The sequence below is a fragment of the Battus philenor genome, unplaced genomic scaffold (genome assembly GCF_028537555.1).
Source record: "Battus philenor isolate CCGP_79_NKW_IND1 unplaced genomic scaffold, ilBatPhil1.0.hap1 SCAF_13, whole genome shotgun sequence".
In the NCBI taxonomy this organism is placed as follows: Eukaryota; Metazoa; Arthropoda; class Insecta; order Lepidoptera; family Papilionidae; genus Battus; species Battus philenor.
This window is the reverse complement of record NW_027181675.1, coordinates 4,742,822-4,759,083: the sequence shown is the minus strand read 5'-3', so window position 1 is coordinate 4,759,083 and position 16,262 is coordinate 4,742,822. Positions and strand designations below refer to the sequence as shown.

Sequence of the window (16,262 nt, the reverse complement as noted above, 5' to 3'; positions counted from 1 at the left end):
ACTAGATGTACAAAGGTCTCCCCCATAGATTTTCAGATCAGTTAGTTGCCTACATCCAGCATTTTCCAATGACCCTACAAGGTTTATAGTCGACCACTTCCAACTATTTCTATGATAATTATTATATTGAGTATTATTAATCGAATTATTCCAGATTCATGTGCAAAGCTTAAATTTTGCACAAAGCGGACTAATGAGATTTGATATGGGTAAATTTGAAGAAAATCGTAAAAATATAGGCACTGCCTTTGTGTTGTTCTTACTTGGATCTTTTTTTTGGTTCGTCAAGATAATTTTTTTTATATCTACCTTAAGATTTTCACCTATGTACAGACTCATCACGATTTCTCTGGAGACTTGGTAGTTGACACAAATATTGCTTTTGGCAAGCAGAGTTCAACTAAAAGTTTTATGAAATTCCATCCGCGAGGAGGGCTGCATGGTGTTTAAGTTCATAAAGCGAGCGGGGAACTGCTAGTATACTATTTACAAACTACTACGACCAGATATACCCTAGAGTCCCATGGATGCGGTAATGAGTCCGCAGGCAAATAATATACGTATGCTTTACCTTTATTTTTGAACTACTCCAAAAAATTTTAAAATAATGTTTTTCTAACTATAGCCGTTATATCTATAAAATACGGCCAGAATATTTTTACTGTCTGACATGTTAAAAATCGCAAAGAATGAATTTTATGAAATTAAACTCACAAAAGGTAGCGTGGCAAGCAAAGCGAGCGGTGGACAGTTAGTATATTATACAGAATTCAGTTTTTCAGACAATAAACGTAGAAATTGTAAAGATAAACGGATGGCATTTAGTGCTTGTCTTAAAACATTCTAACAGATGCAAAGTTCTCTTTGCGTAATCGCTGTGATATTAAAGTGCCAGGTTTATTCAGTGTTATCTCTCCCACGGGTTTATTTTAGTGTGAACACAGAGCCACTATTCTGATCGCTTTTAGTATAGCAGTGGATCACAGAGGATTGAAAGGCTTTCACGTTGCGATGTCCGCATAAATCTACGACTCTGTCTTTGCTAGAACATCTCTGTGAGAATTAATTGAGGTGTACACCAATTGATGGACGACTGAATGTCTTTATTTTAATGTTGTTTTTTGAAGGTTGTTATTATTTTAATGTTAATAATATGTTTTGAGTACGTGTTTTTCTTGATTAACCTGCTATGGTTTTGTAGATTTTTGGAATATAGTTGTTCTATTAAATTCCCATAGCAAAGTAAATGTAGCTATCGGGCATATCTATCGCATATATAAAAACTAAAATCAAAGGCGTGCTATGAGTAACAAACGGCTGGCCTTGAACGCTACCGAATAGTACGTCGTGCGATCTTCAAACCCGCAAATGCCATTTGCGAATAAGTCAGGTTAGGGAATGACAAAACGGACCCAAAAAACAGCGTAGCTTCAATAAACATAGAGAACATTCTCGACTCTTAATAACTATAGTGATGATAGAGGTACAATAATCTATCTCTATAATAATATAATAATCTATATCTAATTATGTAGGTTCGTTTTGTGTTATTGTTTGACGCTACTTGTTCTAAATTTCCGTGGCAATACGCTTTATCAACATGGAGTATTTCAACTGAAGAGGTTTCTGGAAGCCGAGAGGGTTGAAAAAGATTTGATTGATTCTGTTCAAGAACACTTCAAGTATGTTTGGCAACGGTGAGTTTTAGATTATTTGTTCTTTTGAATTGAGGAAGAGATATTTTTATTAATTTCCATTGTAATTTCAGAACCAAAGGTATTAATGTACAGAAACTTATGAACGAACGCATTGCTGTCGCTTTTAGACAAGATTTGAGTTATTATTTTTACAAATCGTACGTATTTTAAACTTAAAAAATTCATCTGTAATTACTGATACTTTTATATATCAGCTTTTCACTAAATGAATAACGAATTTTTATATATGTCGGTGAAATAACATTAGTAGATAGTTTTTTTTTTTAATATCAGCATCAAAGGCATAACCAATATTATTTCGGTGAGTACAACAAATATTCAATACAAATCTGTTCTAGAGATACTTCTTATGTTAGACTATCAACCTAACAATGTTTTAAGATATTTGAATGCTCTGGCATTTCGAGAGGTATCTCTCGTCCTGTGTATCGTATACCCACAATATATAGACACATATTTTCCAGGAATGATCAATATTCAATTATTACGAGATGTGATGTGGTTACTCCGAAATTTTTTATTTTATCACTGACCATGGATCACCTTTGAAATAACAGAGTAAAACGTAAATAAATTATTCACATATCTTCCAGAACTTTTGAAGCACTTAGTACCTTGTTAGGTGGAAGCGAACAAATAGAAAGACAATTAGCAACTGCATCAAAACAGTTATATTTCTTACCCGGTCAAGAAATATTGCGAGAGATGGATCTTGCTCCATGGGTATATGTAGTCCATCGGGGAAGGATTCTTGTTAAACGAGGCGGAGAAAAGTTGGCGCTTCTTACCAAGGTTGTATTAGTAACTAGCTAGTAGCAAGTCCATTCACAAGGTGGATAAAGGGCCTTGTTGGCGCTGCATACAGGCCGCTTCCAGACGGTCTTACTCGAAATTGATCGAGAAACTTAAATCTAGCAGTGTACATTCTACTAATTTTGATGATGATGGAACTACAGAAAAACATGCATTCGAAAGAGATAGAGCTTAGAGTTTATCACAATAATATTCCGGTCTGATGAAGATGAATGAAGAATAATCTATGGAGAGTATACAATAACAAATGACATTTTTTAAAACTTTTTCTTCAATAAATAACGGAAATGAGTAAGCCTGTCATATTATATTTGTAATAAAAATTGATTATACTCGTATTTATGAACTTTGGTTAATTTTTATTTAACCAGGGATTTTTATGTTCATCAGAATATTGATGGAATGTGCTAACGATAGAATTAAGATCTCTGTTGGCACACAAAACCACTGTTGAGGTAATTGAAACTTGGTCGGTACCGCGCAATTTATTTTGTAAGAATCAAAGCCAGGAGCGACAAGATTATTTTGCAGATTGGCACCTTGCCTCCACATTGATTGTTGAGTGATTTAATGGTGAACATTTATGATCGTCATAACGATTTTTACATGTCCTAACAAGAATAAACCCTAAACTACAAATAAAGATTAAAAATGTTCCTCAATATGATAATATCAATATTGCTAACACAATAAAAATACTCTAGCTACGATTAATAAATAATATTTATTTCCATAACTAAAGAATTATAATAAAACTTTTTGTTTAATAAAATACTACACAAGATGTAGCCTGTCACGTAGGGTGAAATAAGAAGAAATAATAATTTGGGATGCACACCGGGTGCATTGTTAGTTAATACTGTAATAAGATTAGATAACGACAAAGATATACGTACTATCGATTAGAACTAATGTTAATAATAATTAGGCAATAAAATGATTAAAAATCAAAATGGCTGTTTAGACGTTTAATAGTACATATTTATGGGCGTCTGCCCATTGATGGGCCTCACCAAAAGATTTCTATGGGGGGATATACCATAATCGCTACGCTTGGTAGGCGGCTTAGTGATCGCAGTGTGGTATTATGGTACGCAGAAGCGCTATTGCGCGTTCTCTGGAAACTTTTTTTAGCAGTGGCAATCCCATATAATTAATGCAGAAAGTATGAATTATAAATGATTGTATTGTATCCTGAAAATCATACCCGCGAGCTATGATTGCAAATCTTAGTCTTCTACCGCTGCGCTACCACTACCACTGCTCTTTCGTGTTTACTGTTAATAAAAAGAACTATGAATTTTTTTATTAGGGTGCGATATTTGGCCAAATTGAAGGAATAAAACCTAGACCAGTACGAATTTCTGCAGAAGCAGAAGGTTACGCAGATGTACTTAAGATATCTATAGCAGATTTTCAAGATGCTCTTACCCAAGAGGTTTGTGTTATTTAAGTATTATATTCTCACACTACATTTAGATTTAATTACATCTTATTTGTATTAAAAATATAATGTAGTATATGTTATCATAGAATGTTTTAAAAGAAAAAGACACTCAAACACCGAACTTTAAACTTTTCAAATAACGGTTTATCATATACATGCGCATTTATTTATTCATTCGTTTCATTATCTACAGCTGAACATAGCCTATTTTCATAGAATTAAAATACGGTGGTTGAGGTGGCCTTCATTCAGCGTCTTCCGCAAGCAACAAACATAGCTCGGAGTTATTTATGTTTACTGTTTATTTTAAGCTTAGATAGACATAGGAAATTCGAAGAAAGTTTTTACAGTTCGGCAGAAATAAACGAAATTTATGAAACATGCATAATATAGAACGCTTAATAGCGATTTGCTTTGGTGAGATTTTGGCAGTCCGTTGGGGATAGTAGTTAAATCTACATATATAAAAATTAATCTCTGTTTCTCTTGGTCAGGTTATAACTTGAGAACGACTATATCAATTTCATATATCATTTTTATAAGTTACCTAACACTGAGTAGAAGGATCTTGAGAAAAAAATAAGAAAAAAACGCGGAGAAATATGAAAAGTTTCAGAAAGTATAAAGTTTCAAGCAAACTTTATAAGTTACTTTGCGCTTTTGACAGTTTGCTTTGAGCTTCGCACTCTTGACAGTGCGACTGCTGCAAATTTAAGTGTTGTTCGACTATTGCATCAGCCAATATTTACGGATCACGGAATTAATTTATTTACTCAATCAATAAATAAAGTGATGACTGAAATATGTTACGCTAACTTATTTTTTCTATTGGAATGCCTGGCCAATAACTTCCGGCAGTACATTCTGCCGGGACAGCTAATAGCTAATATATCGTTTATATGGCTTTAATATCGTCCGTATAAAATACACTAAAGATGGCTTCATTTATAGTAGGTACACAGTAAAATTTTATAATAAATTGTAAATAAAGAATACAAAATAAAAAGGTGCTATAATAAGATCCAAATTTAACATGGGACGTAGATGACGGAAGTAAGGTGAAGTGTGAAAGATGTTAAAAATGTGACGAATGGAAGAAATTGTGAAGAGAACAAGGAGAAAGAAAAATTAAAAAATAAATACTGAAAAAATATTTAATCCAAAATTATAACATCCCTGCCACGCATAAAGCAGGAGAAATAAGATGCCCCCAAAAATGAGGGCTTTAAAGAAAAGGGGGCACGCTACAGATATCCAAAAAAGGACCAAAAAGGTACTTAATGAAACAGGGAAGAGAAGTTTTCCTTAAATTGCATTTATAAAATATTACGGCATATTTTTAATTGCTGATTTTTCTTTTATACCGTACCTGTACATGTAAGCTTGAGTTTATTATAACATATGGGGGAGAGCTATGTCTACCATTCATCGCCCTCCGACTGAATTGAAGATGATGAAATTTTTCCAATTACAGATCAGATCAAATTTGGAACAGAATTCTCAAACCAAACTAGACTTTATGCCCTTGAAAAAAATTATTGTCGAGAATCCTTACAACACTATACAGTACATCCTGCGTGGGAAAAAAGCAATTAAATTGCCCGTAAGTAAATACATAACCTTTAATGTTTTTAATTCTATTTTCAATTACCCTGAATTATCTATTAGACGGTTAGGTCAGTAATTTCTGACAATATAAAATCTGCAGGTATAGATAGTAAGCAATAATTAATTTTAATACGTAGCGAATCCTATGTTAAAATGATTTTTATTACTATATTATCATTATTTTATTTATTATTTCTGAAACCATTTATTTTTGGATACGGTGTACCATACAATTGACAGCAAATGAACTGCAGAAACACCTTTTTACATCATTTACACCTAAAGCCAATGATTGTACAAAGTTTTATTTTTAGTGGATGGAATCCATGATTGAAGCAACGGACGGCAGTTGGTACACGCGTTGGCTATTTCTCACGTGGTTGATCCAACCAGTGATAACCTCTGTTGTTGTGTTGACTTTAAAAACCGTACCCGACGAATCGAAATTCAAATTGTATTTGCTATTAGTTTGTCTAGACATTGTACATTTACTATATTTCCTCGCAGATTTTTTTACGGTGAGTACTAAATACATAATTTTAAACCATATTGTTTGAAGATTTATTATGTTTATATACGATATAATACCAAGTAGTATAATATTATTTTAATATAGTAATAAAGCGAAATTAATATTGAGCAGTTCTTTTTTGTAGATTTCATTTATAATCAAATAAGATCATTAACAGTGACAACTTTTGTATGTCATGTGAAGAACGTTGTTGTGTCACACCAAAGATATCTATGGGGGGAGATACCATAATCACCACAATTGACAGGCGTGCTAGTGATAAAGTGTGGTGTTATGATACGCAGAGTACACTTGCGGCACATCTTCTTATTTCGTTTTGTTTTAAGTCAACTATTATTTTAATTTCTTGTTATTAATTACTTTATTTATTTTGTTTTGCCAAAAAAAATTTATAACGAAAAAACGCGTGCGATGCTTAAAAATCATTTACCACACTTCCTACCGTCCGTTACGTAAACGGCGTCGGCCTTCCAACGCCGCCACCGCGAACAGCGTGGGCGATCCGAGGTAGGATCAGTATCCTTCCTTAGATTGCTGAGATATCCACGTTGCCCTCCACACTTAACTCCTCATTCAGTACACTATCAGTAACACTGACTAGACATACTTAGGCGCGTTAGCCGCGAGTTTTGCCGGCTGACTGGATCGCGCTGGGTTTGTGTCCTCGAGGGCTGGCTGGGTGAGCTGCTACTATCTCGCGGCCACTACCTTTGTGACTTCCTCGTCCTCTCGCCGAGTGCCGATGCGGGTTCGGAAATTTTTAATTTTATATCGTTCACGGACTGCTCCGTTCCGTGAACTCGTTTCCGATGAAGCTGTAAAAGCCGCAAGGCTAACAATAAAAACTTCACATGAGACAATAGACAATAGTAGGAGATCTACCCACGCTGCATCTGTTTATCATCAATATCTTATAATTATTATTATTGTATGTTATATCTCATAGTTACTATATTGAGCGTCTATTGGCTGAAAAGAAGGAGAAGAATAGAAGATATTTTATTTGTTGATTATCTAATTTTTTAACTTAGTATATGCAAATATTTTTTAAGTGTTTCTTAGATTTAAAATACATGTTTTGAAGAAACGTATTTTCAATGTTAACTTGCGTAAATAAAATAAATATTTGTAGGTGGAGCTTGTAGTTGTGGAAGGGAAATGCGTGATGAGGATTCTAAAGTATCGGAAACTGTTGACTTGGAGCTGTTACCTTGAAATATTCACAATAATCGTGCCCACCATTACATTTTTTACTGGCAACTTGCTGTATCAACTTGTTAGATTGCTGAGGCTTCGGTTGCTTTTTGAGTTCTATATATATTTTTGTACTGGATTTCAGGTGATTTACATTTATTAATATTTTAATAATATATATAATATACATACATATATAACTATATATATATATATATATATATATATATATATATTTATTTATACACACACACAGACACATATACATATATATGAATATATTTATGTATGTATATATAAACACTCAGTTAAGCCCTCTTAAGGCAAGAAGAAACGTCGATTCAGTACTGATTTTCAATGGTACCCTACAAAGACCTAAAATATAAAAAAAATTAAATTAGACAAGTATGAAGAATTAAAAAAAATAACCGTCCACAGCTGGACATTTGCATTGCTGGGCATTCCTCATAGGTTTCAAATAGGACTGATAGGAAGTCGCCAAAATCTAGCGTATTACGACAATATACTCACTGCCACTACAACTTGTTAATCTGCTTCAATGTGTCGGTTATTTTCGTTCTTCTACGAATCTTATAAAAAATAATCTATTTATAGTTATTATAGGACATTTATTTTATTAAGGGAATTATAATCAAATAGGAGAGACACAAAAATATTTTATATGCGATAGTGTAGTATTGAAATAGGAATTATTGGCGCGGGAATAGTTCCCCCGATATTATTAGTGACAAAGTTTGCTTATAACAATATAGTGTCACGCTCTAGAAAGCTCTAAAATTATAAAATTCTGTGCAGCACCGGGCAAACTCGCCTCCTTGAAATTTATTATCAGCTTAATAATTTTAGTTTTGCTATAGCATACCGGTGATGAATTGTATTAGATTTGAGCTATTCAAATGAACACAATTCGATATTCAAAAAAAAAAATCATAATGTCTTTATTCAATTAGGTATTTACATGCTCTTTTGAAGCGGCTCGGAATACCAGAAACTTGATAGTTAAGTTTTTTATTGAATACGAATTTAAGAAAAAATAAATCGTGATAGGCACATAGACGATCTATTGTAAAAAAGATCTGCCAAGTAAACAAGCATTAAGCCTCATCCTGATGGTTGCATAAAAATAAAGCTAGATGTAACATAGTGGTCTAATTTGAAGTATGAACTTTAAAAATGTTTGTAGAGCCGAGTCGGACCAGTTTTGTTGAAGATTTTATCAGTAATTTTAGTTCTGCATGCAATGACATGTGGTTGGATGATAGTGGCGTGTAGAGGTAAGGTTTATGATTCTATTTTTTCTAAACATTTTTATGCCAAATAAGAATGATAATTAACTTATCAGTTAAATAAGTCGTAAATTATTATTTTTTCTTAATTTTATATTTTCGATAGGAGTTGAATTATGTGTCTATATCAGCCGTTAGTCGCTCACTCCGAAGCATAGGTATATTCTAAAGATCGTGACTATATGACCTGACTTGCGTTGTCCACATCCAGCGAGTCCCCGTGATCTTAGAGCTATGTCATCTGTCAACCTACTGGAGGGCCTACACGCCGCGTCAATATAGTTCACGGACCCCTCCGTTCCGTGAACTCGTTTCCGATGAAGCTGTAAAAGCCGCAAGGCTAACAGCACTAACTTCACACGATACAATAGACAATAGAATAGACGCCGCGTGTACCGTCTCGTGATCGCTATTTCCTTTTGACGCAACGGCCAACAATTACACGAGCGATGCGTTCCACACACTGTCACTTCAACAAGCAATTCTTTGAGCTACGTGGGTGACCATTCGTTACAACTGTATAAAAAATGTAATCGTTAGCATTATAATAATAATATTACTCATTGTAATAAGGCACACAAAACACTCAACAGAAGCAACTTAGCGAAAAAATATAAACGGAAAATAAAATTAAATAAAAAATCTGTTACGTATACGTATATATACGTATATTTAAATAGCTTAACGTCATAAATATGAACAATCACAACAATTGTTGCAATTTAAGTAAAATAAAAATAAGCATTTAGTAAAGATTTAAAAAAAAGCGTGGAGTCATAATAAACATTCCTTAACATTGTTTTATTTTTATTATCTCTTTTTCAATGTATCACTTTACGACGTATTTATCATTTTATATGCACACATCCCAATCACTCTGTATATATCACCTTATTATATAATTTCAACAAATTTTAGAAGAGACATTTCCTGTGAAAGTACCAGATATTCCAGAGTATATCAATGCTACAATTGATTACACCGAATGGGTCCTTCCGAAAGACAGGAAAGGAGGAGGTGAACAATTGTTATGTTTATCTCCATTAACTCTTAAATTTCTTATATCACAGCTGATGCACACTTTTAAACTGTATTTAGTAGTTAGTAGTAACCTGTTGTAGTTGAGTTATACTGAAAGTATTTCATTGATTTTGACTGTATTTTAAATCATCTTTATATAGTCACAAAGTGATTATATTACATCCAGAAATGTAAACAGTATAAGTAAATAATTGTTCTTATCGACACAGTCGACGTAGATTTTTAGTTAGTATAATTTAATTACAGTATTACTTTCTAGTGTACCTTTTATCATCTCTATTTAGTGCTAAAGTGATTATGTTACCCCCAGTAGCGAACACCGAGGAGGTAAATAATTATTATATCTTGTATTACAGTTTACGTATACTTTAAGGTAGTATAAATTAATTATTTTTGATTTATACATTACTTTTTATCCTCTCTATTTAATCCTAAAGTGATTGTTACCTCCAGAAAAGGATACGACACGTGTAAAGAATTTTATTATTTGTGTCACAGTTAAGTCTGTTAAGTTACAAAGTGATATTTCACACCTATTGCTACCATATAATATAGTATTGGAGTGGAATAAGATATCTGTTTTAGAAATCATCATAATATCAGGCGTGGGATGTCAACTGTTGATCATAGGTACTAGGTTATAGATTTCTAATAAGATCGTTTACTTTCGTCTACGAATCTCTTCATTCATAATTCGATGTCGTAGATAAACCTCAAGCATAGCGTCCTTGGTTCGTTGATTTTCACTATTCATATGCACTTATTTATATAAGCTATGTACAATATTCATAATATTTATAATCTACAACAGCGAATAAAAAAAAAACGGATTAAAAAGGACTCATAGAGCTTGCCGGGTCGCTTAATTAGCATTTTGGCTTTCCTTTTAGTGGAGACACCAAAATACTGTTGCTATTGTCCGCATATCATTCTTGGTTCGTTCATTTTCACTATTTATATGCACTTCTTTATATAAGCTATGTACAACTTTAATAATATTTATGATCTACAACAGCGAATAAATAAAAAAGCAGATTAAAAAGGACTCGTAAAGCTTGCTGGGTCGCTTAATTAGCATTTTGGCTTTCCTTTTACTAGAGACACCAAAATACTGTTGCTATTGTCCGCATATCATTCTTGGTTCATTCATTTTCACTATTCATATGCACTTCTTTATATAAGCTATGTACAAAATTTAAATTTGTATTTATTGTTGTATCCATTGTATTTAAACCTAGAGCTATATTATAAAAAAACTGCTTCACTAATATAATTGCTATGAATAAAGGTTGCGCGCGAATGACAAAAACGTTTATGGAAGGCGATAAAGTTAAGTTTGGATTTATTGTCCCGAGAACATGGGGAGCAGATTACATTGTATCATTGAGTTACGTTTTGGTCATGTACACCTGTACAGAGTTGGAGTCGGTAAGTTTTTTAACACTTTCATTCATTTCGTTCATTCATGTCAGTTGAATGACGTCCACTGCAAGGCTTAGGACTCCACCAAGTTCACCACAATGACTTGCATTGCGCTGCTCTTTGTACGACCTTGATTATACCATTGTTCCATTTAGTAGGAGGCCTACCCACGTCGCGTTTACTGGTTGTTTCGTTCCTAACGGTTTTGGTTCCGAACTTACATATTTTATTCGATTGTAAATAATTTTAAACAGTCTTTAACTATTAATTAATTATAAAAGTATTTAAAGGCATTTGTTAAATGTAACATAACTTTATAATTTTTATTTTTTTACACGAATCCCGGAATATATTTTTGGTAAAAAACTCGTTCAAATTGATATTAATAAAATAACCAACCATTGCAATGTGTGTATAAGCTATACGTATATAATAAGCTTAAGGCCACAATTAGAAAAACATAATTATTAATGGTTACAAAGAAAAAGTCGAGAGTGATTCTTCTTGTTATTTTTTGATAAAGTGATTTTATTGTAGGTTTTTTTTGGTTTGTAGCTAACGACTTCCGTTTAACTGCTGGCAACTAAACATTATTTCAACTCCGTTTGAAGTATTTTAGTATTTTTGGTCGATATACTTGTTAGCAGTTAGATTTACGTGTTAGCAAAGAACTCGTCGAATTCACGGGAGTTAAATAGAAATTAAGACGTAAAGGATTTCAATACAGGGTTGTAAAAGAAGAGAAATCAATAAGATTTGTCTAAATATGATTATACCTATAAAAATGCTAATGCAAAAGGGCATATATACTCGTACTAGAGTATCATTTACGACTTAAAGATATTTTGGGTGCATTTTGCAGGTTGTATCCCTAAATATACAACAAGTATATTACAAAATAGTAATCAATATAGTTATATATCTACTTAGCATTTGGATTCTCAGCATTGCAATCAGCGCTGTATATACGAAACTATATGATCTGTACAAGTATGACTACAAGGTAGTGAAACTTCTCACGTTTTTGAGACATACGGGCTTGTCACAAACTATGCTACAAGCGGTGGCAGATTATACAAAACACTTGTGGCTGAGACAAAGAGGTTATATTTTAATTTTTTAATCTATTACATTTAGTTTTATAAATTCATTCTATTTTGATAACAATTATTTTGTTTACGTATTTTTTATTTATGTATATTTCTGTAACGTATAATACTTTAGATACGGTTCGAAATTGCAAAAATTACTAAGTCAAATATAAAAATTGAAACTCATTTTAAATTACCACATCGGGACCTTGAAAAAAACATCTCGAAATATTAAAACCCTATCGGTGGTTTATTTTTTTTATTTTTTTTAATTTCATATTAACAGTGTTTCAGCCCATAGACCCCTACTGCAAGACGTAAATCTCCTCCGAATGTACCTATGGGGAGAATCTCCATAATCGCGTGATCATGGTATGGTTTTATGGTATGCAGAGGATGCTGCTACTCATCACGCTTAAACTCGTTTGTGAGCAGTGGCAATCTCATATATATGCCCAGTGTGAAGTATATAAGATTGTATTTTAGGAATTTTACCTGCGACCTGATTGCAAGTCTCTGTTCTCTACCGCTGGACTACCATTGCTAATTAATTGTCCCAAAATTTGAATATTCCCAACATGTTTCGCCTAATTATTACTCACGATGCATTATAACTTGCTTTTGAAAAATCTTCTCAAAATCAATCTTTGATTGTTTTTTCTGTATATAATGAAGTATTTTATTAATATTACTAATACTAAATAATCTTTCCAAGATTATTTAATGCCAGTATGGTTCGGATTTTACATTCCTTTATAATGCAAATTACAACTTTTCTCTGTAGTGTAATTGTATACAGTTTGTGTAGAAAAATAATATTTTATTTTAGGTAATTGGCTACCGGAGCTGGCACAAAATGCTCCTCAATGTCTCCAGGAAGATATTCTCGGAGCACTCTACTTGTACCATTTAAAGACGCCTCCTTTATTACGAGACCTACCTCATTATTTTATTAGGCAATTAGTAGCGAGGTTGAGCCGGGTTGTTATTTTTCCAGGTACATAATATGAAATAGAATTTTGTTGTTTCACCTTCATTTCAATAAAAACAACATTATACAAAATATATGGCAGTAAATTGGTAGACTTAAACTTGTTGAGCGTCAGTTCTAGAATATTCTTAAAGCAACAAGAATGTACCATTATTATTATTTCTACTACAGCAGAATTAGTGAGGAAGTGGTCATAAGATAATATCTTTCACTTTTATACTTCTTAAGTTTTTTTATTTTGTTTCACCTTATTACCTTCTTCAGAAATAGGACATGTAAGGTATAATGAGAAATATTATCTTTTGTATTAAATACCGTAAGGTAAAGTCATGGCACAGGTTGTGATCAAAGATGAGCATCATAAAGTTCTTCAAACGAAGATCATTATCATCATTTCAGCCGTATACGTCAATAATAGAACATAGACCTCCTCATATAGATCTTCAATAAGACCGGTTATTTTTCCATTGACCCCTGCCATGGGGACCTCTTGTACCTCTTTCTATTGTAGGACAGGGACTTTGTTTTTTTTTTTGCGTTTTTCGATCGTTCCTCCTATGATCTTTCATTCCTATATTTTATTTCTTTTTACAATTCTTCTATCCTTCCCTTTCATATTATTATATTTTACCCTTTTATTCGATATTATTATTTCTTCTCCTTATTCCTTAACTATTATAATTTCTTTGTTTTTAATCTATATCACATTATAGGTATATATTTTTATATATATATTTTAATTACTTATATATTCTTAAAATTGTTTTTTTTTAATTTTAGCTTAACTTTTGTTTCTTTTTATCACGTATTCCGTAATCGTTCTGTACATTTTTTGGAACGTTGGTCTTGCTTCCACGTCGTTGATTAGCGAGGCCATAGAGTCCTCGCCAATCTCTATGTCTAAACGGCATTCGGTGTCGATACGGGGTCCTCCGAATGCAGGACAGTGGTCTACAAGGTGGACCACGGTCTGGACCACGTCCGGTTCATAGAAACGCGAGGGGTCCTCACTGAGCTTAAACCAGTGAAGGGACTCGGTGATTTCCCCGTGCTCCGTGAAGAGCTAGACCAAGATCGCGTCCACCTCGATGCTGCAGAGCACGCGGTAGGTTGAGACGGCTTCCGGGAAATAAGACCGGTTGGAAGCGGATTGCATCCAGCGTCTTCTCATGATTTCAACATTGTTGTCTGTCGACCTTGTGTGTACATGTCCTACGCTGCGCTTTCCGGTTCATGTTCTCCAGAACCTTAAGGCTCCAGCGGTCATCTGTTCCGGGCTATGTGGCCTTTCTACTGCTAATTTATCTTATCACTAGTATTACCTTAATTTACATTATTGATATAAACGTATGTGTATTTTTTTATAATTAGTATTCGCTGTTGTCTTAAGTAAATAAGTGAATTTTTGTTGTAAATACTATAATTTATAGGCAAATGGATTGTTCAAGAAGGTGACATATATCCTTGTATATATTTTATTCATGAAGGCGAAGTAGAAAAGTGGAGCACCGATGCAAGGTAAACTTTATATTATACCAGATAATTCGATGATAGCAACCAATCTGACAGAGTTTACAGTATTTTTTGGCTTATTCGGATTTTTCTCTATACCACGCAAAGCTCGCAGGTTACAGTTTTAATGGCAGTTTGAAGTCATTTTTGAGCTATACATTTATTTCAATTTAACGGCTTAATTTACTAGAAGCTTATTAAAACTAAATATAAATTTTCACGAGATAATAATTATTTGTTATTTTTTTAATCATTATTATGTATAAATAAGAAATTAAGTTTTAAAATGGGACATATACTGAATAGTTGATAGACATCACTTAGCTCAAAATTAGTATTTTAAAAAGAAATAACATTATTTGTATATTTTAGTGGAGAAAAGAAGATGTTGACGTTGTTGACTACTAATGACTACTTTGGTTTTATTCCTGGACTATTCCCTAACTCTCCATTCCTTTTCTCATACGTGACTCGAACGGTAATTATATTCCTTGTTAATAAATTCTTCGACTAAAAGTAGAAACGTTATGTTTAAGTACTTTATTTTATTTCTATAATCGTACAACAGTACAGAGCAGTGGTAGCATTGCCGGAGAAGACAAACTTGCGATCGTAGGTCGCGCGTACAAATCCCGGGATACAACCTTATATAATTTACACTATGTGCATTATTTACAGGATTGCCAATGTTCACAAAAAAGTTTCCTGAAGATAGTCAGAAGCATCCTCTGTGTATCATAATACCACACTGCAATCGCCTACCCGCCTATCAAACGTGGCGATATATTTCTCCATAGATATCTTTGCCTATGTCTTGCAGTGAGCATCTATAAGCTGAAACGATGATGAATTATGCAATCTGTGACGTAAGCCAGTGATGACGTGCGGCTAACTCACAGTTGATCTATGAGCCACGAGCTCGGGATGTTTTCTTGATCAAATTAGAATTACGGAGTTTCTAACAAAAGTAACCGATGTTGCCCAGTGTATCGGAAATTTTAAGTGGCAATAGGCGACTTAGCACGAAGAACAGATGGCACCTGGGGATTTGAGGTTCCAGAGTGGAAATCACGTACCAGCAAGCGAGGCGTAGGATGTCTTCATTAAAATAGATGACCATGTTAAAGTCATCAGAAAACGATGGGAGCAGGCCACTTCTTATTGAAAATCTATAAGGAAAGTCTGTATCCAGCAGTGAACTTTGTACAACTGAAATGATTAATTATAAATGATTTTTAGGTGGTCGACGTCGTGTTTCTGCGATACAAAGACTGGCAAGATCTGTTACAAGGCTACCCCAAGGTCAAGTATGATTTGTACACGGCAGCGAAACTATTAAAAAAAGAAATGGGCAAATAATTTATGTATTTAATAATATTAGGTTTATTTGTTAATTATTTATATTTTTTTCTTTTAGATTAAAGTTTTTTTTTTTAACCGTTTTTTAATTCCCTTACTGTTTTCTTCATCGATTAAGAGGTTTTCATTAAATACGTTTGTGTAATAGGGGGAGGGGGGAAATTGTTAAGTGTGATAAGAGGAGATCGGGAGTCTAAGGAAAAGTAGCCATCTGTAAGTTACTTCAA

The 16,262-nt window shown here is 33.3% G+C and overlaps 1 protein-coding gene across 1 annotated transcript in view; it reads left to right on the top strand.

The window, feature by feature from the left end:
* Window positions 1-16,035, top strand: part of LOC137933452 (uncharacterized) — a 29,605-nt gene extending 13,570 nt beyond the window's left edge. The window contains exons 12-27 of the mRNA XM_068777406.1: window positions 155-279; window positions 1,536-1,697; window positions 1,769-1,855; window positions 2,312-2,510; window positions 3,844-3,969; window positions 5,453-5,581; window positions 5,901-6,014; window positions 7,251-7,457; window positions 8,517-8,607; window positions 9,541-9,636; window positions 10,949-11,088; window positions 11,945-12,185; window positions 13,003-13,170; window positions 14,595-14,682; window positions 15,049-15,154; window positions 15,916-16,035. Coding sequence (XP_068633507.1) covers window positions 155-279; window positions 1,536-1,697; window positions 1,769-1,855; window positions 2,312-2,510; window positions 3,844-3,969; window positions 5,453-5,581; window positions 5,901-6,014; window positions 7,251-7,457; window positions 8,517-8,607; window positions 9,541-9,636; window positions 10,949-11,088; window positions 11,945-12,185; window positions 13,003-13,170; window positions 14,595-14,682; window positions 15,049-15,154; window positions 15,916-16,035 — 2,199 coding nt within the window. The remainder of the gene's footprint in view (window positions 1-154; window positions 280-1,535; window positions 1,698-1,768; window positions 1,856-2,311; window positions 2,511-3,843; window positions 3,970-5,452; window positions 5,582-5,900; window positions 6,015-7,250; window positions 7,458-8,516; window positions 8,608-9,540; window positions 9,637-10,948; window positions 11,089-11,944; window positions 12,186-13,002; window positions 13,171-14,594; window positions 14,683-15,048; window positions 15,155-15,915) is intronic.
* The last annotated feature ends 227 nt before the right edge of the window (window positions 16,036-16,262 follow it).